Below are 23,676 nucleotides of genomic sequence, written 5' to 3'. Positions count from 1 at the left end.
CTTTGTTAGAGTTCAGTGTTCAACAGTGATTTTATTTTGTACATTTTGTTCCGATTTCTATTAAAAATTCAAATCCCACAGAGCTATTGGATCGTCATTTTTGGCAACAACGCTCCATAGTGTCCGGGGGGGGCAGTTATAAAGCTCCTCTTTTCACTTCATTTCTGTCAGGCGAAACGGACATTAGGACGAGTCATTCAAGTCGTTTAATTAGAGGTCGCAAGTCAGTCAGTCACAGCTGCACAAGTCGCTTAAAAAAATCCCATTTTAAGTCTGAAATGATGGACTTTAGGACTGTAGTCTGCTTCGAGTTTTTATGTTGGGGTTAGGATTTGGGTTTAGGGTTAAAACTGGGATTGGGTGAAGGTTAAGGGCTGGGCAATGAACGTAATCAGTGAAGGTCCCCGCAACCACAGAAATTCCGACGTGTGCGTGCGTGCGTGCTTTCCTCTCTCTCTCTCTCTCTCTCTCTCTCTCTCTCTACCCCCCCTCTCTCCCTCCCTCTCCCCCTCTCTACCCCTCTCTCTCTACCTCCCTCTCTCTCTCTCCCTCCCTCCCCCTCTCTCTCCCTCTCTCTCTCTCCCTCTCTCTCTCGCTCCCTCTCTGCCTCTCTACCTCTCTCTCTCTCTTTCTCTACCTCTCTCTCTCTCTCTCTGCCTCTCTACCTCTCTCTCTCTCTTTCTCTACCTCTCTCTCTCTCTCTCTGCCTCTCTACCTCTCTCTCTCTCTTTCTCTACCTCCCTCTCTCTCTCTCTCTCTCTCTCTCTCTCTCCCTCTCCCTCTCTCTCTCTCCCTGTCCCTCTCTCTCTCTCTCTCTCTCTCTCTCTGCCTCTCTACCTCTCTCTCTCTCTTTCTCTACCTCCCTCTCTCTCTCTCTCTCTCTCTCTCTCTCTCTCTCTCTCTCCCTCTCCCTCTCTCTCTCTCTCTCTCCCTGTCCCCCTCTCTCTCTCTCTCTCTCTCTCTCTACTTCCCTCTCTACCTCTCTCTCCCTCCCTCCCTCTCTCTTCCTCTCCCTTCCTCTCCCTCCCTCCCTCTCCCTCTCTCTTCCTCTCCCTCCCTCCCTCTCCCTCCCTCTCCCTCTCCCCCTCCGCTGTTCCGCTCCGGTCAGGTGATCTGACGCCGAGCAGCTGTGCCGCCTCGGTATCTCTCGGCGTCAAACGGAGCGGAGTTAGCGGGACCGACGGGGGGAGAGCGCGCGACGCAACACACACACATAATAAACAAACACACGCACGCACGCGCTCAGCACGTTTCACCGAGCAGACGGACACACAGGAGACACAACGGCAGAGACGCAGCCGGAGAAGACACGTCGAAAAACCCGGGGAACGGCATGGGGGACCGTTTGGCTCTACTGCTGCTGGCCGTAGCGGCGGCTTCCACGCTGGCCGTCGAGGTAAGAGGCCGAGGCGGGTGTCTTCACCCCGCTGTTTCCGCCCGTCCGCCGGGCTCCCATCTGCGGGCCGGCGGGCGGCGCTTCGCTCCGCCGCGGCTCAACTGCCGAAGGGCACCGGCTCAAACACGGCGCGCGCGTGTGTGTTTATTTTCGACGACGCTTTGTTTTTATTATTATTATTTAACGTTTGAATTTTCACAGAAACGAAACGAGGGGAACCCCCCGTTGTAATTAAAGCTAAAATAGAAACAGTTCAACGCGGTGCACCTCGTTGCCCGCTCTGAGGTCGGTGTTGCCCCCCCCCCGCATCCGAGCCCCCCGGGGAGGCTGTCCGGGCTTTGACCGCGTTGTTCTTGCCCTGGGAAACGAATGTGGAGACTTCGCTATTGTGGCTTTCATAATGCGATATGTATTTATAAGGTGGAGCCGGTTAACGCGCAAGTTACGCCGGCCGCGACACCCCCGATTCTTCCGGGACTGGGTGGCGGTGGTGTTTGTGGCACGTCGCGTGTGTTTTCGGGTCGGTATTGCGAACAGCGGCGCCCTGTGTGTTATTTTCCTATCGGGGGGGGAAGGGAGTGGGCGTGTTTTAGTGGGGGGGTACATGTCTATAGGTGCTACGCGTATACTTGCCCCGTCAATATGAACGGCTCGCCGTGAAAACCCCTCGCTTTAAAGCAGGAATTTGCGAGCGACTGATGGGCGTTTTCTAAGGGGCTAAACGCCAAGTTGTTTGTGGAGTCGGGGCGTTTTGTTTTTTGTTTTGTTGGGTTTTTTTTTTTTGCGGCTCCGGTGATAAAGAATGGGGAGACAGAAGTAAGATGGCGGCGGTGCACTGCAGCATTCCACAGCGAGGCTCGGCAGGACGGGAGGTCCGCGTTTCAGCGCTGACCGTTACGTTTGCGTGTTAACAATCTCTATCTCTCTCTCCCCCCCTCTATCTCTCTCCCGCTCTCCCTCTCTCTCTCCCTCTCTCTCTCTCCTCCCTTTCTCTCTATCTCTCTCCCTCTCTCTCCCTCTCTCTCTCACTATCTCTCTCCCTCTCCCCCCCCCTCTCTCTCTCTCCCTCTCCCTCCCTCCCTCTCTATCTCTCTCCCTCCCCCTCTCTCGCCCTCTGTTGAATTATAATCGCCCACCACACGGTTTTCTTGGAGGCGTGAGGTTTATCTGTTTATTTTTCATTCCAACCGATGCTGCTTCTCACAAATCACTTCTCATCCATATCTCAGGGGTCTTTACGTGTTGCCGTGAATGTGGCCCTGTTTTGAGAAAATAACACCGCTTGACGTTGGCTACAGACAGACTAACGGACAGACTGTTGTCTTCAGACTGGGGAAATTGTTGTTCTCAGTTGACGCAATTACAAAAATCGACAGACAAGCCACTTGACATTACACACCTACTAACAGATATTACACAGGGGATCACACGACACCGTGTATGACAGCAATATATATGAGGTAACAGACATAACAGTAAATACCACATTGCACCATACTGCAGTTACAGACATGGCCTCGCAAAGGCATTACAGAGTAAATCGGACGTCAAACGATACACGTGCACCAAAGACACCTAGGCATTACAGAGACGTAAGGCTGTGTTGGTTAGTTGTTGCTGGGGGAGGAAGGGGTTGATCACCGGTGGAGGGGGGGGACACAAGGCGTTTACCTAAACAGTTTCTCTCGCTAGTGAGTGTCACATATTTGTCTGTAACCACCGGCAGCAGCATCGTTGTCGAGGGGGGCCAGCGACTGTGGCGTAGCTAAGGCCCGTTTCGTCAGGGAGAACCGCTTGTACTTGAAGCCGTACCCGCCGGATATGCTAGTCGGCGCTGCCTTTTTACAGGTGTACGGCACCAAACAGCGGCCGTTAACCCGTTTTGAGACCTTTGCTTTGTGGCGTACAAGATTAAAGACCACAATGTCCCCAGGGGATCGAGCGTGGAGGAGGCCGGACGATTCAGCTGACCTTTCTGCACTTGGGGGAAAATGTCGCACACTGCGTCGTTTCAATCTACTTAAAATGTATAGTTCTGGCCACTCGTCGAGGATATTTGCTTTGCTAAAAAAAAAAAAATCTCTTGCAGATATCAGTGAGGTGTTTTATTCATGGGTTGTTCACTGACACGTGAAGGTCGACGACTGACCCCCAAAGCTGGATAGAATAGTTGTCGGGAATGAAAATATTTGTCTGTGTGAGACATAAATGTTTGCGTTACCTTTATCTCTTTATCTCTCTACCCCACATGTCCGAAGAACGTGCGCTTTCCCCGGTCGCACACAGTGTTCCGCTCACCTCCTTTTCCAAATAAATGACTTTAGGAAGCTACTTTCCCCGGTGAGCCAACCCTCCACACGGAGGCTGTAGTGTGGAGCGTGGGAGTTGGATGCCACCCTTTGTGTATTTTTCCATCCTTGGGAAATGGGCCTTGGATCATTGCAGGCAGTCTGTTTGTGTGCATACTGCAGTCTTTCAGCCTGGGGCGGACCAGCCCTCTCCCTCTATTAGCGTGCATTAATCCCATTATGCCAGTTTGGCACCACCAGCGTTGCTTTCTGGCATCTTCCCTGCTGCTGTTCCACCCTTTCAGAAGGGTTTTTTTTTCCTCCTAAGCCACACCAGCTTGGAAACTCTTGTAGGCTTAGTTTCTTGTTGTGATAACCGCAGGGGTGGAGATATCCTCTGCGATGATGAGACATGGATCTAGCTTGACGCTGATTCTCTCTTTCCCCTATCCCTCAGTCACTCCATCCCTCTTTCACTCTCTCGTGTTTCTTTCACATAAGCCTCCTCTCATCCAGACGAGGTGGCTTTTGAAACCCTCTCAAATCAGAATACACTTTCTACCTTGGTCATTTGAGCAAGTCATGATGCTGTGATAAACACCCAATTAATTAGGGTTAACCACACACATAGACACACACATACATGCTGCCCCCTAGACAGACATTCCTGGCCCTTTTGAAAGTTGTTTTTGTTGTCATGGTCAGAGTCTCTGGAAAAAGAGGGGGATGACCTTTACTCTTTCACCAAATTTCAGGCCCACCCCTCCCTTTCTTTTCTCTTGTTTATTTGTTGTAAAACCTCAAACGGATTCATGGGTCTCCCAGTTCGCTTTTAACACCTTTGGTGAGGGGCGAGGGACGTCAGCTGGTGCTTCTGTTTAGATTACCCGTTGCATGTGCTGCACCTTCTCAATGGGGTCTGCTCCCCACTCGTCACCGTCTGTCCCGGCCTCTAGAATCCCCCTCCATTTGTAATTCAAGAGGTCTTTCGGCAAAAGGTTGGGTCTCGAGCCTAAATGAAGTGGTAGGCATGTGGTGGAGGGAAATTCGGTGGCAGTAGGCCAGTGCTCAGGCTCAAAGAGCAGATTTGTGCGCCCCGACCTTGTCTCCGAATAAGCCAATGTGGATCGATGCCAGAAGACCTGATTAATTCCAACAAGAATCTAATGGCATCAGGAGTCTGACGACCATCAACTCCCGCTGCCCACCGAAACTCGTATATTCACGAAGCTCATTTAATCAGGCAGGTTGACTTACAGTGCATTTTCGTTCCCAGTGACTATGAGCGAGATCTTGGACCCGCCCGGTGCAACTGCATTCTTAGCCCTTGCTTAAAGCTAATGGAGGGTTTTAACCAAGTCAGTCTTGATACTGTAACCAGAAATGTTCCTGGTTAAGTCTGGCGTTTGCTTTGGGCACCATTCCCACAAGTGATCCGCCACATTTTTAAGATTGTATTAAGACAGGCGTGATGTGAATGTCCACTGGTGGCGCAGTGCATCTTAATAGCATCTCGCTGAGCTGAGCGCTGACGTTACCGTGGCAGGTAGTTTTGAAAAGTGTGGATTGTGACGTCCCTTTTTGCAGAGGAAGTGCGTTGAGTCGACGGCATCGTGTCAGTGTGTGTACTGATACTGCGTTGCGCCTCGCTCCTTTTAAACCGTTTCCTCCCATTTGTCTCATTCTGCTCACTGGCTGAGATAGGACTGTGTGGAATTGATAAGAAAGTCTAACAGAAATCATGTGTCAGCCTTTTTTTTTTTTGCCAAAACAGACTGGAAGTATTCTTTGTTCGCATGTAAGTCAGGTTAGCTTTCCATTTAAGGGTAAAACGCAGTCGGTCTCCTCTCCTCACCCTCCCCGTTCAGTTTTTTCAGCAAACCTGACCGGCTCCCAGCATCTATCAAAAACTTGAAACTTGTCCATCTGTACGTCAGCAGTGCGCCGTGAAGATGCAGTCTCCATTACAGAGCTGCTGACCAAGCAGCTGTTGGCACAAAATTTAAATAATGAGTTAAACACAGAAGCCAGTAAGTCCAACCCGAGCAAACGCAGCAGCACCCGTGAGGCACAGTACATCCTGCCCCATACAGCCCACATACACACATGTATGCTTACATGCACATGCCTACGAAGGCTGGCCTTCATCTGCGAGGACGTCCCCGCTGCTGCTCTTTCGGCAACACGGGTATGCGTCAGTATTGTAAGTACGTCATCATAAGTCCCTTCCGTCTAGGTTATGGTGTGGCACACGTGTTGGGGGTCGGAGGGGGGGGATATGTTTTTGTGTGCATCTGTGATCGACCTTCACACTAAAAACGTAGACCGTAGCGAAATAATCCGACTGGGGCTGACACAACCAACCATTCATCATGGTTTTGGTCTGACGGGAACAAGTGTTTGCGTGTGCAGTAAATGCCCATGTGGGCTCCCTCCCTACCATCGGTGCTCCGGTATCACGCGGTTGTGTTGGTCACAGAGAGGTGCGTCCTGTCACACCCTGGTGGACACAATGAGACAAACGCAGGCTTGTTTTCAGACTCGCACTTCATCTGATCATGCAACCAATCCCTAACCTCGCCCTCACGTGTCCTCTGTTGAATCTCGATCAAGGGTTGTGTAATCAACCAAATAGGTGCTCAGACACCTCAACTCTCGCTGTGACGCAGCTGAGATGCCACGAGGCTTATGCCAGGGAGGGTTTTATCGTTTATTCTGAGCATTGTGGGCGATGGCAGATTTGACGTGGTTCCACACACCGAAACAGGGCACATCTCGACCAAGAGTCGTACAGTGCATCTGGTGCCTTCTGGGGGGGGGGGCCTTTTAATAGCTGAAGAAGCATGTTTTGTAGACGTTGGTAAAGCGCTTCAGTTTTGATAAGGTATTACAGGCTGCTTTCTGATTTTTATAAGATCCAACTGCCAAAACTGGAATGAGAAGAAACGCATCCCAGGACCGCGTGATCTGTCAGAATTTTAAGTCCGATACAGCAACTAGCCTTTATCTCTGATTTGCACATGTGAGACGCTGAATTTTCTTTCCTCCCCAATTGTATCCGGCCAATCACCCCGCTCTCCGAGCCGTGCCTGTTGCTGCTCCACCCCCCTCTGCCGATCCGGGTAGGGCTGCAGACTACCGTATGCCTCCTCCGATACATGTGGAGTCGCCAGCCGCTTCTTTTCATCTGACAGTGAGGAGTTTCCCCAGGGGAACGTAGCGCGTGGGAGGATCACGCTATTTCCCCCAGTCCCCCCCCCCCCAAACAGGTGCCCCGACCGACCAGAGGAGGCACTAGTGCAGCGGCCAGGACACATACCCACATCCGGCTTCCCACCCACAGACACAGCCAATTGTGTCTGTAGGGACGCTCGACCAAGCCGGAGGGGATTCAAACCGGCGAGCCTCGTGTTGGGGAATAGGCCGCTACGCTATCCGGACACCAAGACGCTGAATTTTCAGTCCATCTCTTTTATTCGTAACTGGTCATCAGCCACATCACTTGGTACTGTACTAATAGGTATATGATACATTTCACGGTGTCATTAATTTGAAGGTGGGGATAGATTCCTACAAATTCCCATCTTAATGATGTCCCCAGCCCAAGCTCTCCCTGCCTAAACCAGGTGGTCCACTCCCTCCCCAGCTACTTGCACCTCTCGGGGGGGGGGGGTGTCTTTATTTTCCAAGACGCCGTTAAAATGGTTCCATCTCTCTCTCTCTCTCTCCATACCTTCCCGGGTGTTTGGGGTTGCTATGGCGGCGGTGTCTTCCCCAGGCGCCCGGCACTGAGACTATAATTAGGCCACCCCAAGATATTCCTATTCTCCATCCCCCCCACCCCCTCCTTTTCCTGCTGCTGTTTTACCCATTGTTTGTTCCAGGAACCTCCGACATATAAATTGTCCCCATTTTGAAATGCCGGGTCATCCTTTACCTTGTTGAAGCGCGAGGGGGAATTTTGGTCGCACTTCATGTCCGGGGTTGACTCAGGAAGTCACGGTTCAGGTTCTTGATATTTCGACAGAAATGGTCACCGACAGGTTTCCATGGAAATGGGAAACAAACGTACTTGTTGAAATGCCAAATTGTGTGTGTGTGTGTGTGTGTGTACACAATAATTTAAGAGGAAAGGAAAGGAGAGGCTTGTGTCAGACAGCAAAGGGATATTCTTCACTGTACCCAGCTATTTCTGGAACAATTTCCTGTTTGATCCGAGTGGGTTTTTTATTTGGATTCTGTGTTTGCTGCACAGCCGTGGGTGTATGTTGAGAGACGGGAGCAGAGAGCGAGAGAGACAAATTACATAAGTTGTGCAATCGCATACTGTAGAAATGACTTTGTAAGCTACTTTATATTCGGCCTGAATTCTCTGCGAGGGGAAAACAGATATTGTAACACACAATTACATGGACACCGCACAGCCATGTGAGGTTGTATGACATTTGAGATGGGTGTTCATTTGCACGCAGCCTGAAGAAAAAACTGCTTGATGACCATTACTCATAAATACTGGCTCTGTTTCTCGTCTGACAAACCATATTCTAAGGCAGTCTGGGTTTTTTCTCCTTCGGGAGGAAAATGGGCCTATGGCCAGGCCAGTAACTGATCTGTAAATTATCAACACCCGTCTCAGTTAACCCACTATTTAAGCTGGTATAAACAACATGAATTAATGATGTTCATCTTTAGATTTGATTATTCTTAATTTGACTATATATTAGGTTATATCTTTGTAAATATATTAGTATTGGTGCTGCTGTCTTGGTCATTGTTTGCTTTATGGCAATTACTCACTAGTGTTCAGTTCCCTGACCAGCCATTGTTGGATGTGTGTGTCTGGGTGTGTGGGTGTGTGTGTGGGGGGTCTTAATGTCAGTTTAACTCATCCAGTCTACTCACCAACCCTGAGTTTTGATTCATGTTTCTTAAGTTAAGACCACTTACCCAGGATTACCTTCTCCTGGATCGCCACCTTGCCGTGGTGGAGAAGCTTGCATGTGCCAATGATCCCAAGAGCTATGCCGTCCAGAGTTTGGCTCCAGGTAGGGTCACCTAAGGTGGATAGGTCAAGGGGGAGGTTCCTGACGAAGCCTGATCCAACAAAGACCTCAACGGCGGAACTGGTGGAAGATGTCTCCAGGTCACAGCGGCAGTGAAGGTGGATGAAGGCTGCAACAGAGGGTGTTCTCCAATCGTCTTGTTTCTCCATGCCGTTGGACTCTGGCCACCCCCTGCCAAAGACCGTGTGGTGGCTGCAGGCACATCAGCCACTCCATGTAAAAAGCTGTCACGCACAGGCGGCCTCCCATTATGTGGCTCCAGGATCGGCCTCTACCCCTCACCTGAGGGACCCAGAGGGAAGGACGGTCATTCTCGAACCCGAATGACCACGATGATGACCTTGGCGGGGCATATCATACAATAAACCTATATGGATTCTACACTGTATTGTATGTGTGTGTGTGTGTGTGTGTGTGTGTGTGTGTGTGTGTGTGTGTGTGTGTGTGTGTGTGTGTGTGTTTGTGCCTGTCCAGAGCACCGTCTGTGTGTGACAGCAGGCCACAGCATAGTGGCTACCAGCTGGATCCCAGAGAGGTCACTGCTAGTTTAGCCAGCCAGAGCTGGCCATCACCAAATGATATTGGACACACAGGAGAACATACTAAATACATGTCCTCCTTTTTTTTGCTTTAATTTATGAACATGTCCTCGTACTCATACAAATCCAAGTACATGTAAACTGTACATATGCTCACACACACACACACACACCCCTGCTCCATGCAGAAAGCAAATCAACCCGATGATGAAATTCCTGCTCCCGGGTGGCAAGGGTAATGCCGTTGACTGGGGTTGTTGTTGCAGTGATGACTGAGAGTTTATAACCGGCACCGTCCCTGGGGTTGGGAGCAGTCTCCGTCTCCATGCTGATTACAACCAAGGAAACCTAAAGCCACCAGCACCTCCCCTCCACCCCGCCTCATCACATCGAGACAAATTACGTGGGCCAAAGTCAGAACTAGTTTTCCAGCACACTTCTAATCAGATTTCAAGCAGATTTGTCTGAGATGGTAATACGCAAGAAACCACCCCTGAGACTGAGCCTAATCGCGTTGAATCTGAATGAAGATAACTCTTCAAACTTCAGTCCTGCTCATTGAAGAAAACCTTGTGAGGTTGGAGTGTGTCCCAAGAGGAGCCCTGGGGCCTCATGTATCAATCGTTACTACGGGCAAATTTGTTCTAACACCCCCATGGGATTTGTTTAGCCCTGGAGTTTGTCTCAGAGGCCAGTGTAGAACCTGGGTAACCCCTGAATTTAGACGCCGACTGGCTAACACCGATGTCTTTGCAGGCCTGGGTGATTGCTCGTTGCAAGAGGGAGACAATAGATGTTAGGAGGAAGGAATTGCAAATAACCATCATGCTTTGCTACTGACTGTCGAGACAATGCTGAGGGCTAAAAAAATTCCATGGGTGTGGAAGAACAAATTTGCCTGTAGTAACGATTGGTACACGAGGCCCCTGGAGAGGACCAGAAAGGAATGAGCATGGCATTCCCGTTGACACGATGACTTATGAAGCTTTGCGAATCAGTCGCTCCCGCTGCGGGTGATGCTGCAGGGGGGAGGTTTGTACAGTGCAAATGTTGGTTACGGTTTCACACTGGAAAAATCCCAATTTGACATTCAGGTTTTTCACCTGTTTCAGTGTTTTACACCTGGGGCTAAATGTATAAACCATGCGTACACACGAAAACCGTACTTAGGCCACTTCCCACGTAGGTTTACGAATGCATAAAAATCCACAGACTGAGAATGTGCGTACCGGCACACAGCTTTCACACCATCCATCTATCTATCCATCTATCTATCCATCCTTCCATCCATTGTCCAAACTGCTCATGCTTACTCAGGGTCGCAGGGATGCTGGAGCCTATCCCAGCAGTCACTGGGCGGCAGGCGGGAAGACACGCCAGACAGGCTGCCAGGACATCACAAGGCCGACACACACACACCTAGGGACAATTTAGCATGCTGATTCACCTGACCTACATGTCATATTTTAAATTTACACAGTTGATTTCTCGCTTGTGAATTTGGGTGACATTTTATTTAGAGCTTCTTTTCTTTCACTATGTTGTGTTAGGATGTAATCTATACTTTAAAAAAGCCTTCTGTATGATTACATAGTGGTGCGTCACTGGTTATCAACCCTATCTCTACAAGCCTTAATTTCATTCTATCTTGAGAATATATGTTTTTCACTAAGCATTATAACAGTTATAATGATAATGGCGGGTGGGGAGACACCCTGGACAGGCCGCCAGTCTGTCCCAGGGCCAACACATGCACACAACACACACATTCACACCTAGGGACAAATTAGTATGGCTGATTCACCTGACCTACATGTCTTTGGACTGTGGGAGGAAACCTGGGCACCTGGAGGAAACCCACGCAGACACGGGGAGAACATGCAAGCTCCTCACAGAGGATGACCCCCCAAGGTTGCACTACCCTGGAATTCGAACCGAGGACCTTCTTGCTGTGAGGCGACCGTGCTAATCACTGCGCCACCAGGCTGCCCCCAGTTTGACTATACAGGTCAAAATAATACGATCAGGAAAGTTGACCTTGCTCTATTCATGCGAGTTACGTCTGCAGTAACTTTTTTTTTCCCCTCCCCTTTTTCTCCCCAATTGTATCCGGCCAATTACCCCCACTCTTCCGAACCGTCCCAGTCGCTGCTCCACCCCCTCTGCCAATCCGGGGAGGGCTGCAGACTACCACATGCCTCCTCCGATACATGTGGAGTCACCAGCCGCTTCATTTCACCTGACAGTGATGAGTTTCACCAGGGGGACGTAGCATGTGGGAGGATCAGACTATTCCCCCTAATCCCCCCCCCGAACAGGCGCCCCGATCAACCAGGGGAGGCGCTAGTGCAGCGACCAGGACACATGCGCACATCCGGCTTCCCACCCGCAAGACACAGCCAGTTGTGTCTGTAGGGACACCCGACCAAGCCGGAGGTAACACGGGGATTCGAACCGGCGATCCCCGTGTTGGTAGGCAACGGAATAGACTGCCGCGCTACCCGGACGCCCCCGTGTCTGCAGTAACTTGAGAATTGACCTGCCCCACTAGAAATGCTGCCGTTTTGCTGAAATGCATTTCGCCTGACCTCAGCCTCAAAACCTGCAGCGGTGTCTGGAAGATAAGTTGTGAGATCCACCCTCTAACTTATTTCTGTCACTTACCCCACTTTTTTTCCCCCTTTTTTGTTGCCCTGGTTTGCTGGATAGCGGCATTTCCTTCCGCTCTTTCATCAGACTCTGGTGTAAGGCCATGGCTACAGTCTGTAATTGGAATTTTGGCAGGCAGGGTGTGTGAGGAGATGGAGAGGGTCTGGCTGCCCTGTAATCAGTGAAAAACACTACCCGCAAGATCCGCTGCCGCTCACATCAGACACGGCTAGCCTTACACACATCACAGGGGGTAATGTTACGCACATGCATGCGTGCGTGCGCGCACACACTTGAACCCCGCGGCGGATCTTCTGGCTGGAGTTCCTGTAAGAGCAGGCCCGTCTTGCCAAGTGATTAGAATGTGCGGCCGTGCACGGGCGTGGCTGCCACGCGCACGAGCGTTTAGCATTCTGTCGCCTCGCCGGTCTTATCTAATTCAGTCATCACAGATCCCTTCCGACCAGCGAAGCCGCTTCCCACGGCCTTGTAAACAACCTACAGACGGCCAAGCTCCCGGCTGTCCTACTTAAACCGGGCTGATTGATGGATGGATGGGAGTCCCGTGGTGATTTAGAGGCGGCTCACACATACGTAGGGTTTTGCGGGACACGGTTTGATGCTTGCTTCCAAAAAAAAACGACTTTTCCGTTGTGCATTTTGTTGCATCCACATCGGTTGTGAGTCTCGGAGCATGTCATTGCCGTCATGTTCCCAGCCGTGCCATTGTCGTGCAGAGATGCTAGTGTGTGTGTGCCTTCACGCTAGTGTGTGTGTGTGGAGAGCTCCTGCAACACGTCCAGCTCTCCAGGGAGTCCCCCCCACCCCGACCCCACCCGGCTAAGAGCTGATCTGGGGGACCCCTCCCCACCCCCAACTCCCTGTAGCAGGCCTGGGCCACTCAGATAAGACTGTACAATTAATAGCACTGTGGGAACAGCCCCCTTCGGGAGCACTTCAAAGCCCACTTGTGTGTACGTGTGTGTGCTCGTGAATACATTAAAATGTTTGTCAGCTTTGGTGTGTGTGTGTGTGTGTGTGTGTGTGTGTGTGTGTGTGTGTGTGTGTGTGTGTGTGTGTGTGTGTGTGTGTGTGTGTGCGTGCGTGCGTGCGTGTGTGTGCGTGTGTGTGTGTGCGTATATATGATTTCAGTGAAGTGCTTGTGAGTAAGGCAGGGATGTCATGTTAAATTTTGGTCATTTAACATCGATTCATGCACTATGTTTTGCTTCTTTTTTTTACCTCTTGTGTGTTTATTTGTGCTTTTTACATGTACTTTTTTTATGATTTCAGTCATAAATCTCAGCAGGCAGGGTGGTGTATCACTATAATGTGTGTCCCTTTGCACAGTGACATGTTGAAGGCAGTAGCTAGGTGAATGGGTAAAGACCAGCCTTATCTCACTAAAACACACACACACACACCTGAGACCTCTTGTCACCTTTGACTCGTTTGACCTTGGGCGGTCAGTGCCAGCCATTGGCTCAGTGGAAATTAAGCCACTTGTTTTAATAAGTCAGCTTTTAATGTCTTGGGTTTTAACCCTCATCTCTCAAAACAATATGTCCCTGTTCGTCTGTGTACCTGGTTTGGTTTGGAGACGGTGGCGCTGATGAAGAGACAGGAGGGGGAGCTGGAGGTGGCAGAGTTGAAGATGCTGAGATTTGCACTGGGAGTGATGAAGAAGGACAGGATTAGGAAAGAGTATATTAGAGGGATAACGGTTTGGAGACAAAGCAAGAGAGGCAAGATTGAGATGGTTTGGACATGTGTGGAGGAGAGATGCTGGGTATATTGGGAGAAGGATGCTGAATATGGAGCTGCCAGGGAAGAGGAGAAGAGGAAGGCCAAAGAGGAGGTTTATGGATGTGGTGAGGGAGGACATGCATGTGGCTGGTGTGACAGAGGAAGATGCAGAGGACAGGAAGAGATGGAAACGGATGATCCGCTGTGGCGCCCCCTAACGGGAGCAGTGCAACACAAAGACAAAAACACATCCAAACCACAAGAACACATATATCCAAACTACAAAACAGTATAAAAAAATTCACTGTCCAAGAAAGCGAACACCAGGATGACCGTCAGACTGCTGGTCTGCATGGGCTAGCAGTTAGCTTAGCCTGCCCCGCTTCCGCGTCCTGTCAGACCGTCCTCGGTGTTTCCTCCTCGGGTGCAGCTTGAAGCAGGGCTGTGGTTCCCCCAGCTGATCCAACGCCAGCTCTCCCAGCAAGACACCTTCGACACACCTCCTCGCACTCCACACGACGACACCAAAAACACAGTCAACGCCAGGTGAGGCCGCCGCCAGACTGCCCTCGGTGTTATTGGAACTGTTGGTCTGCATGGGGTAGCAGTTAGCTTAGCCTGCCTCGCTTCCGCGTCCTGTCAGACCGCCCTCGGTGTCTCCTGTTCGGATGCAGCTCCAGGCAGGGCCGTGGCCCCTGGACCCACAGGGCGCACCAGACCAGGCTCTCCCAGCCGATCCAGCGCCAGCTCTCCCAGCCATCAAACAAAAACACAAACTTAGACGTGGACAAAGACACTGCAAGGCCGCCGCAAGCGGGAATTCTGCCCACACCGGAAGCAGCCGTGCTTTTGTAAGTAAGATACAGATTCCAGTACACTGTGTTTTGTGTTTTGAGCTTTGCCTGAATGGGATTTGTGTCACACTTCCAGTTGTGATAAAGGGTCACCTATCTAATTCCGAGTCAAAACTTTCAAACAGGAACAAACATTACACGAGTTTGTAGCTGCGGCTCTGAGCTTGGTGTCCGATTCGTGAACTTCCTCGGGGTAGCAGACTGCTTTATCGAAATATGGCGGAACATGGGCTTGTGTTTGTTTCTTCCCTGCTCAATACTTTTTTTATTGCACATTACCCGTTGGGGTTTTCACTGTCTGCATTCGTGGCTGTTTGCGCGTTACTTCTTTTTCCGACTATCGCCCCCTGGGAGCAACGGATTCTATTACATCCACAGGTTATTGTTTACTAAATGTGGTTTTATTGTGTACAATCTCCACCCGAGTCCGCATCCACCATACCAGCCTGTCGTTTTCCTCTACATGGGCTGTGGGCAACTCAATTTTGCTCCCCGCCCGGTCCCAGTTGGGCCAGCAGGCGCTGTAGATTAAGCCCTTAGTTTGTTTCATGATTGACTTGATTTTCTGATACAGCGTTGGCCCATTTTCCACAAATAATACACGCGGAGCAGAAAGGGCACCGCTCTCGCTCTTGCTTCGCTCGGCTTATTGTGTCGTAATGCTTCGTGCTCGCCTAGTTTCCCCTCCATTAGATTTTGGGTCCATTTGATTTCTTTCTTCTTCTTTTTTTTGCCACTAGAGGCATCTAGTGTAATTAAAACAAACACCCAGAGAGGCTGGCTAAAATGATAAAGCACTACTTAAGCTATATTGCGTTTTGTAATCGGTGTTTGGGCGAGGTTGGACGCCTACCAGTATGTGGCTACCAAGCACTTGTCTCTCCTTTCGGTCTCGGTAGAGACCGTCCCTGCCGCGGTTGGACACGCCACTGCATGTCACGCTGTAATGAAGCCGTCTTGTGGAGTCACAGCTAGACAGCATCAGGCCGCTTCCCCCACCGGCCTCTTTCCTGTCCATTTGGTGATGGCTATCATAGAGGATTGAGACCAAAGAGGGATATCTCTCCCTGACCAGGCTCCCGCCCTAATCCTCAGTGCCCAGATTACTGCTCTCTCTCCCTCCCTCCCTCCTTGCAGACAGGCAGGCTGCTTCTATAAAACATAGATAGGAATGAAACACGGATAGGACGGACAGAAGGAAGGTCCGCTGCTTTAATATCCATCTATCAGCTTCTCGTCTGCAGCGACCTCTCGCCGTTTGTCCACCCGTCATGGCCACATTGGCGCCGTCTATCCGCTTTGAGCGGCGTTGCGCCCGCATGCCTTCGGGGTGTGCAGCCGAGACACTTATCTGGAGCAACTTAACAACGGGTCGGCCGGTCGGCGTTCAGGGCTTTGCTCGCGGACGACTTGGCAGACGTGGCTAATGCCGGGGTCGAACTTGTGACCTTTTGATTAAAAGACGGGCTTTAAATCGTTTGGCCACCCTGCCTCTTACTCGCTAGCTAAGTAGCTGCCGAGGAGGGAAACGGAACGAGAAGATTTGGCTCAAGTCAATTGTTCTCATGTTTGTTTTGCCTCTTGGGGGATTTGCAAATACACACACACACACACACACACACACACACACACACACACATATATATATATACACACACACACATATGTACTTGGGTGGCACACCACACAGTGGTTAGCACGGTCGCCTCACAGCAAGAAGGTCCTGGGTTCGAACCCTGGGGTAGTCCAACCTTGGGGGTCATTCCAGGTCGTCCTCTGTGTGGAGTTTGCATGTTCTCCCCGTGTCTGCGTGGCTTTCCTGCGGGTGCTCCGGTTTCCTCCCACAGTCCAGAGGCAGGTAGGTCAGGTCGGCCCTGTGATGGCCTGGCGGCCTGTCCAGGGTGTCTCCCCGCCCGCCGCCCAGTGACGGCTGGGATAGGCTCCAGCATCCTGCAACCCGACTTCGGATAAGCGGCTTGGATAATGGATGGATGAGCATAGACCTGAGCCCAGTCCAAGATTGGAAGGAGCCACCCTACACACATGGGTTGTGTGTGCGTGCGTGTGTGCGTGTGTGCGTGTGCGTGCAGCACCTTGTGACAAAGACATCTGTCCAAATGGAGGTAGCAGGCTGTCCTTTTTTTCCCAAAATGGACTAGCGCTTTAATGAACAAGAATTCCCCATCTCCCCACAATGCTCCTTCTGTCCTAGCTCGCTCTCGCTCTCGCTCTCTCTCGCTCTCTCTCTCTCTCTCTCTCTCTCTCTCTCTCCTTGTCTCTTTCGCTCTCTCTCCCCCCCTCCTCCTCGGAGCTCCTGCGTGTGTCTTGAGGCTTATGGTCCAATTCATCTCCACTCCCAGTCTCCCCGTCTCCCGCTGTTGTGGTTGTTGTACTTTCTCGAGGTTTCTGCCACTGCTCCTGTCTTTGCTGTCACCCCGATACTCGTGATTTATAAGCGTGTGGTGGTGGTGAGGGTGGGGGTTGGGGGGGTGTTGGCTGTCTGTAATCACCCCTCGGAAAGCAGGAGAGATGGAAAGAGATGGGTGAGGGGGGGGGTGAGGGATAGGTAAGGAGGAATATGATTTACCAGCCAAAAGAGGGATGACGCAAAGAATTTGAATGTCGTTGAGTAGCTGGAACAGATTTGCCTGCCTGGGCCCTGAGCTGACAGGAAGGCTGGTTTATCTCTTCCATTAAGGGGCAGGAAGGCCGGAGGGTGCGGGGGAACAGGTTGGAGAGGAGCTGGGCACTCAGAGGCACAGTTCATGAAACGACGAGGCGTTTTCGAGCGGCGTTTCTAAAGACTTCCGGAGCGCCACGTGGCCGTTATGTCTCCACGTTCACGCTGTTGGAACGAGGCGGCGGTCGATCGGCGTCCCCCGAGCCGCAGCCGCTCGCAGATGGCGGTGTGGAAATTGAGCGACTGCCCCTTTTTAATAAGCCCGTGTTGCGCAGATGGCCCGGTGTCAGGACTAATGGCCACCGGCACTAAGATGCCATGTGTTTTAAGAGCTGAGGAGAGATGCGGAGGCGAGGGGGGGGTAAGAGGGGATTTCACACCCCCCTCCCCCCATGCGATGCACTTGCGTGAGTGTTGTGTGTGTGTGTGTGTGTGTGTGTGTGGGCTTGTGGCTTGTGGCTTGGCATGTTGACCTGTGAAGGACATGATCTTAGTGTGCGTCATATCCGACCCATTGACCAGTATCCTGGTGTGTGTTTGTGTGTGCGTGCGCGCACAACACTACCGCTACACTGCTGTACTTGTTTACCAGCTGCTGCCTTTGTCTGTTAAAAAAGATGGCAAAACAATGGATAATCCCCACGAGGCTGTCGGGAACATTTTTTTCATATCGGTTATATTGTACTAAAAATCATTTCACAGTGAAGGGACATCTAGCTAGGCTGTCCGGGTGGCGTAGCGGTCTATCCCGTTGCCTACCAACACGGGGATCGCCGGTTCGAATCCCCGTGTTGCCTCCGGCTTGGTCGGGCGTCCCTACAGATACAATTGCCTGTGTCTGCGGGTGGGAGCCGGATGTGGGTATGTGTCCTGGTCGCCGCACTAGCGCCTCCTCTGGTCGGTTGGGGCGCCTGTTTGGAGGGGAGGGGGAACTGGGGGGAGTACAGGATCCTCCCACGCGCTACGCCCCCCCTGGCGAAACGCCTCACTGTCAGGTGAAAAGAAGCGGCTGGCGACTCCGCATGTATCGGAGGAGGCGTGTGGTAGTCTGCAGCCCTCCCCGGATCGGCAGAGGGGGTGGAGCAGCGACCGCAACGGCTCGGAAGAGTGTGGTAATTGGCCGGATACAGCTGGGGAGAAAGAGGGGGGGGAAACAAAAAAAAGGCGACATCCACCTGTCTCCAGAGGGTTTACCATGTGTACCCGATCCTGCTCTTCAAAGTATAAATGGGGACCGTTGGGATTATTTTGCCGTGCTGCCCCCCAGCAGTCGGAGAGAGTAGAGAAATGCTGCGTGGCGTTGATACAGAGCTATCTGCTGACCTTCTGGCACAGATGACAGATAGGCTAAGTGGGGCTACTCTTCTATATTTATGGCTGTTGGCCATTAAAGCTAATTTGCTCCCTCCATTTTACAATCTCCTCATAGCAGCTGCAAGCAAGTACGCTGCACTTGACCGAACAGCCCTGCTACTGTGTGCCTCCATCCACATATGTGCTCTTATGTACGGACAACTTTTTAATTCCACTAGATAACGCAAATAAAACCTTGCTCATAGGGCATCCGGGTGGCGTGGCCGGTCTATTCTGTTGCCTACCAACACGGGGATCGCCGGTTCAAATCCCCGTGTTCCCTCCGGCTTGGTCGGGCGTCCCTACAGACACAGTTGGCCGTGTCTGTGGGCGGGAAGCCGAACGTGGGTATGTGTGTCCTGGTCACTGCACTAGCGCCTCCTCTGGTTGGCCAGGGCATCTGTTCGGGTGGGAGGGGGAAGTGTGGGGAACAGCGTGATCCTCCAGCCTGCAGCCCTCCCCGGATCGGCAGAGGGGGGTGGAGCAGCGGCTAGGTCGGCTTGGAAGAGTGGAGTAATTGGCCGGATAAAATTGGGGGGAAGGGGGGGGGTAAATAAATAAATAAGGCCTTGTTCATATATAGTCTTTAACTGGGTCTTTACCAATTATTTGCTCATTTTATAGAGGGAAGCCATGATTATTTTTTTTACAAAATCATTCTCTTCCCATACAAACGTATACGTCTCATTTTTCATCTCGGGTTATGTCTTATCTTTTTCCGCAGCCCTGCCGAGTAAATTCCTAGTCTGTGTAAACTTGCTTGGCTAATGAGGGAAGCAAGTGATTCATGGAAAACGGCACCGCCGGCTGCTGACCGACCTTGGCGAGGGTCCGGATGCAATCGGCGAGTAAACACGGCCAGCTGAAGGCTAGGAAAGTTTTGTCTTTCCAATTTTTGAATTGATTTTTAAGATTTCAGATTTGGACTCGGAATTTTGTTGGAAATGGATGTTTTGCCGGCTACGCTGCGCCCCCTCGATGTTTGGAGAGAATCAAGTTTTTTTTTAGGGGGGGGAGTGGTGAGGGTTATGCTATCCACCTCACAAAAAAACATTTGTTTGCCTGCCAGAGTCCTCAGTACCATTAACAAGATTAGGGAGCCCATAATGGCAGGTCTGTCCCTCCCTCTCTCCCTTTCTACCCCTCTGTTTTCTTTTGGTTGTTTTTTTTTTTTTGCCCCATTCCCTCCCATTTTGTTCGGGCTCATTTGCCGGTACAATGCTGACATTCAGGGAATTGTCTGCACCTCTTCTTCTAAAGGGACTTCAACAAAAAACCTCCTTATGCAGGCAGATGGACGGGTGTGTGTGGGCGGGGGGGGGCACACAGACACACAAAGAAACACACAAAAGTGTATACTGTCATGATAAGGCTGATTTCGAAACGCACGCACACAGAAGCACAATCTCACGTTGTGTCACGCCAGCCTGCCCTTTGCACGTTGCACAACAACAGAGCCAAGTTAACACACATCGGGAATCAGGAGTGGGAACAATTTATTTGTCGTTTCGTCTCATGTACCAGCACGTACACAAAAGAAACGAAATTCCGTTTTCCCCCAGCCCACAGCGGTGCAACACAAAAAGATAAAAACACATACAAAAACAGAGAGAACGAAGCAAAAACAGCCAACAACACAGTCCGCCCAGTACAACACAGTCCGCCCAGTACAACACAGTCCGCCCAGTACAACACAGTCCGCCCAGTACAACACAGTCTGTCCAGTACAACACAGTCCGCCCACTACAACACAGTCCGCCCACTACAACACAGTCCGCCCAGTACAACACAGTCTGTCCAGTACAACACAGTCCGCCCACTACAACACAGTCCGCCCAGTACAACACAGTCCGCCCAGTACAACACAGTCCGCCCAGTACAACACAGTCCGCCCAGTGCAACACAGTCTGCCCAGTACAACACAGTCCGAAAATTCCACCATCCAGAGAGTGAATGCCAACCAGGATGACTGTCAGAACTGCTGGTCTGCAGGTGCTAGCAGTTAGCTTAGCCTGCCCCACTTCCACATCCTGTCAGACCCGTCTCGGTCTTTCCTCTTCGGGTGCAGCTCCAGGCAGGGGCCGTGGTCCTTGGGCCCACTGGATGCAGCAGACCAGGTTCCCCCAGCCGATCCAACACCAGCTCTCCCAGCCAGACACCTTCGACACACCTCTCCACGCGATGACACAAACGCATACGCAGTTGACATTAGGCGAGGCCGCCGCTGCCAGACAGTGTGCTAGCAGTTAGCTTAGCCTGCCCCGCTTCCCTCCCCCTCGAATTCCACAGGACGCAGCAGACCAAGCTCTCTCAGCTGATCCAGCACCAGCTCTCCTAGCCAAGTAAAATCAACACTCAAAATGAAAACGTCATACGACGACACAAACGTAGACGTGGACAAAGACGCTGCATAATCGGTACTGGATGAGGCCGCTGCAAACGCAAGTCCGTGTTAGATAAACTTCTCGCTGTACCGCCCTGGAAATGCACAAGTGAAAAGGGCCTGACGTGCACACGTGCAGATTCCTCTCGTGGACAGTGGGACTCACGGGAAGGCGTGTTTGTGCGTTGACATGCAAAATGTTGTTTGGTGTCAGAGGCGGAGAACGCGAGGGTGATCAGTTTGCTGTGGAATTGCCGTTTGAACCAGTTTCCTTTTCCCCTGCAGTAATAGATAATTAATGCGCTTGTCTCTCCCAATTCTGTTTTCCTCAGCGGTTACACACACACACACACACACACACTAACAAAACCAAGTTTTCTGTAGTTTGAAGCACATCATGAAATGCATATCAGAATATGGCATTGTTATATAATTTTTTTTTAAATTGGCATAGCAAAGAATATGTGGCAAAAGAAAAATTGTCCTTCACCACCCATCCTCCCCCTTATATTCTTCTCTCTCAGCTTCTTTCCATCCTCTTTCAAATCCTGTCCCCTCCCCCTTTCCTCTTCATCTGTCTCTAACTTTTCTATCCTCCCCTCCCTCTCACTCCTGTGCAAAACCATTCATGCCATTGTACTCGCCATCTTGTATGCTGATCACTCCTCTCACTCACTTGTAATAAAATTTAATTGCAGTCATTTCACATTTTTTCAATATGGGAGCTCTGTTTTACGCAGTGAGCGGTATGCTTCATCTCTCTCTCTCTCTCTCTCTCTCTCTCTCTCTCTCTCTCTCTCTCTCTCTCTCTCTCTCTCTCTCTCTCTCCCTCCCCCTCGTTCTTTCATCTCCCTGCGCCTCAGGTACCGACAGATGTTTCCATGGGTCTGCTGGTGGAGCCCCAGGTAGCCATGTTCTGCGGTAAGCTTAACATGCACGTGAACGTGCAGAGCTGGAAGTGGGAGCCGGACCCCTCGGGCACCAAAAGCTGCATCGGCACCAAGGAGGGCATCCTGCAGTACTGCCAGGAGGTGAGGGTCATAGCGTGGGTGGGTAGGTGGGAGGGGCCTGGGGACATCTCACAGTATGGAAGTTGAAGGACAAAGGTATACATATACTTAGTTTGTTCTATTTTGGTCTTATCTAAATCTTTGCCATAGAATTTTAAAGCTCTTTGGCACATCTTAACATCATTGTATTGTACTACAAGATCATAAAGTGATCTTGTAGTACAATACGTAGTACAAGATCACTTTACTGCAGTATGTATGTCAAGGTGTGTCCAAGAGCTTTACTACGAGCTACCAGAAGATATCATCTGCAGTATTATAGAGGTGGCAAGATGGTGAAAGGATCGAGCTGTCAGTGGTCCTCGAAGGGGATTTATGTGGGGTTTCCGGTTTCACCACAAGTTTCATGACGTGCTGCTGGTTTCCTACAAGACGTTTCTTGAATACTTGGGTCATAATGTGTGCAATATTTCAGTTGTGAATACCAGTACGCTATATGAGGTGCTGGCTATAGTCCAGGGTGAGTGATAACCCCAGATGTCACATTCAACATTAATTTGGGTTTTGCCGTCCAGGTAGCGTAGCGGTCTATTCTGTTGCCTACAAACACAGAGATCGTCTGTTCGAATCCCCGTGTTATCTCCAGCTTGGTCGGGCGTCCCTACAGACACAATTGGCCGTGTCTGCGGGTGGGAAGCCGTATGTGTCCTGGTCGCTGCACTAACGCCTCCTCTGGTCGGTCGGGGCACCTGTTCGTGGGGGGGGAACTGGGGGGAATAGTGTGATCCTCCCACGCGCTACGTCCCCCTGGCGAAACTCCTCACTGTCAGGTGAAAAGAAGCGGCTGGCGACTCCACATGTATTGGAGGAGGCATGTGGTAGTCTGCACCCTTCCCCGGATTGGCAGAGGGGGTGGAGCAGTGACCGGGACGCCTTGGAAGAGTGGGGTAATTGGCCAGATACAATTCAGGAGAAAAAGGGGAGAAAATTAAAAAAACAAACATTTATTTGGGCGATGGGTTTTGTCATTTACATTACGGGCATTTCAGCTAGCATTCCTACCCATAGCTATTTACAAGATGTGAGCAGATAGGAGTGAGGTGTCTTACTCAAGTGCATGCAGTCCCCACAGAGGAAGCAAACACTCATGACTTAATAAATGGCGTCACGAAAAAAAAACAAGTGGAAGGTATTGGCAAATGAGAAGCGATTGGCATATGAGGTGACAGAAAATGAGATTCATGTGATAACCACATATAATAGGCTCGATTGAAGACACATTTATAAGCTTCCCTTTCCATTGTTTTTAGGACTTTGCAATTCCAGCATGTATATGCTGAAATGATTTAAAGCCCTCTGATTTAAACTTTCCAGTTGTGATGTCAAAAGTCAAATAAAAGGCTGGACGAGAAATGAGAGAAGTTTTAAGGAGGTAGAGATTTCCAGCCCACAACTTAGGAGAGAGCCAGGTTGAAGCACAACAAAGAAGCGAGAAAGAATAATTCAGTTCAATTCAATTTATTGTCTTAAGAAACAATGTGCAGGCACGTGTTAAAAATGAAATGAGGCCTGTGGCTTTGCCAAACAGTGCAAGACAGACATAGACAAACACAGCAAACAGTATAAGATATATATACAGATGAAGACTAAAAGCTAAAGATAAGTAAAAAGAAAAAAAAAGTGCACGAATATAAACATATTTACAGACATTCAGT

General features: G+C 50.6%; 1 protein-coding gene across 2 annotated transcripts in view; it reads left to right on the top strand.

Moving 5' to 3' along the window:
• The first annotated feature begins 1,097 nt into the window (after nucleotides 1-1,097).
• The window catches only part of appa (amyloid beta (A4) precursor protein a), a 47,006-nt gene continuing 24,427 nt past the window's right edge, over nucleotides 1,098-23,676 (top strand). Inside the window, exons 1-2 of one of the 2 annotated variants that reach the window (XM_056301466.1) lie at nucleotides 1,098-1,396; nucleotides 21,815-21,982. In XM_056301466.1, the coding sequence (XP_056157441.1) occupies nucleotides 1,334-1,396; nucleotides 21,815-21,982 (231 nt within the window). In that variant the 5' untranslated portion in view covers nucleotides 1,098-1,333. The remainder of the gene's footprint in view (nucleotides 1,397-21,814; nucleotides 21,983-23,676) is intronic. The other variant, XM_056301465.1, reaches the window with a different exon arrangement.

The sequence above is a fragment of the Lampris incognitus genome, chromosome 21, assembly GCF_029633865.1.
Source record: "Lampris incognitus isolate fLamInc1 chromosome 21, fLamInc1.hap2, whole genome shotgun sequence".
NCBI classification, from domain to species: domain Eukaryota; kingdom Metazoa; phylum Chordata; class Actinopteri; order Lampriformes; family Lampridae; genus Lampris; species Lampris incognitus.
The sequence above is the reverse complement of the archived record's forward strand: the minus strand, read 5'-3'. Positions and strand labels throughout refer to the sequence as shown.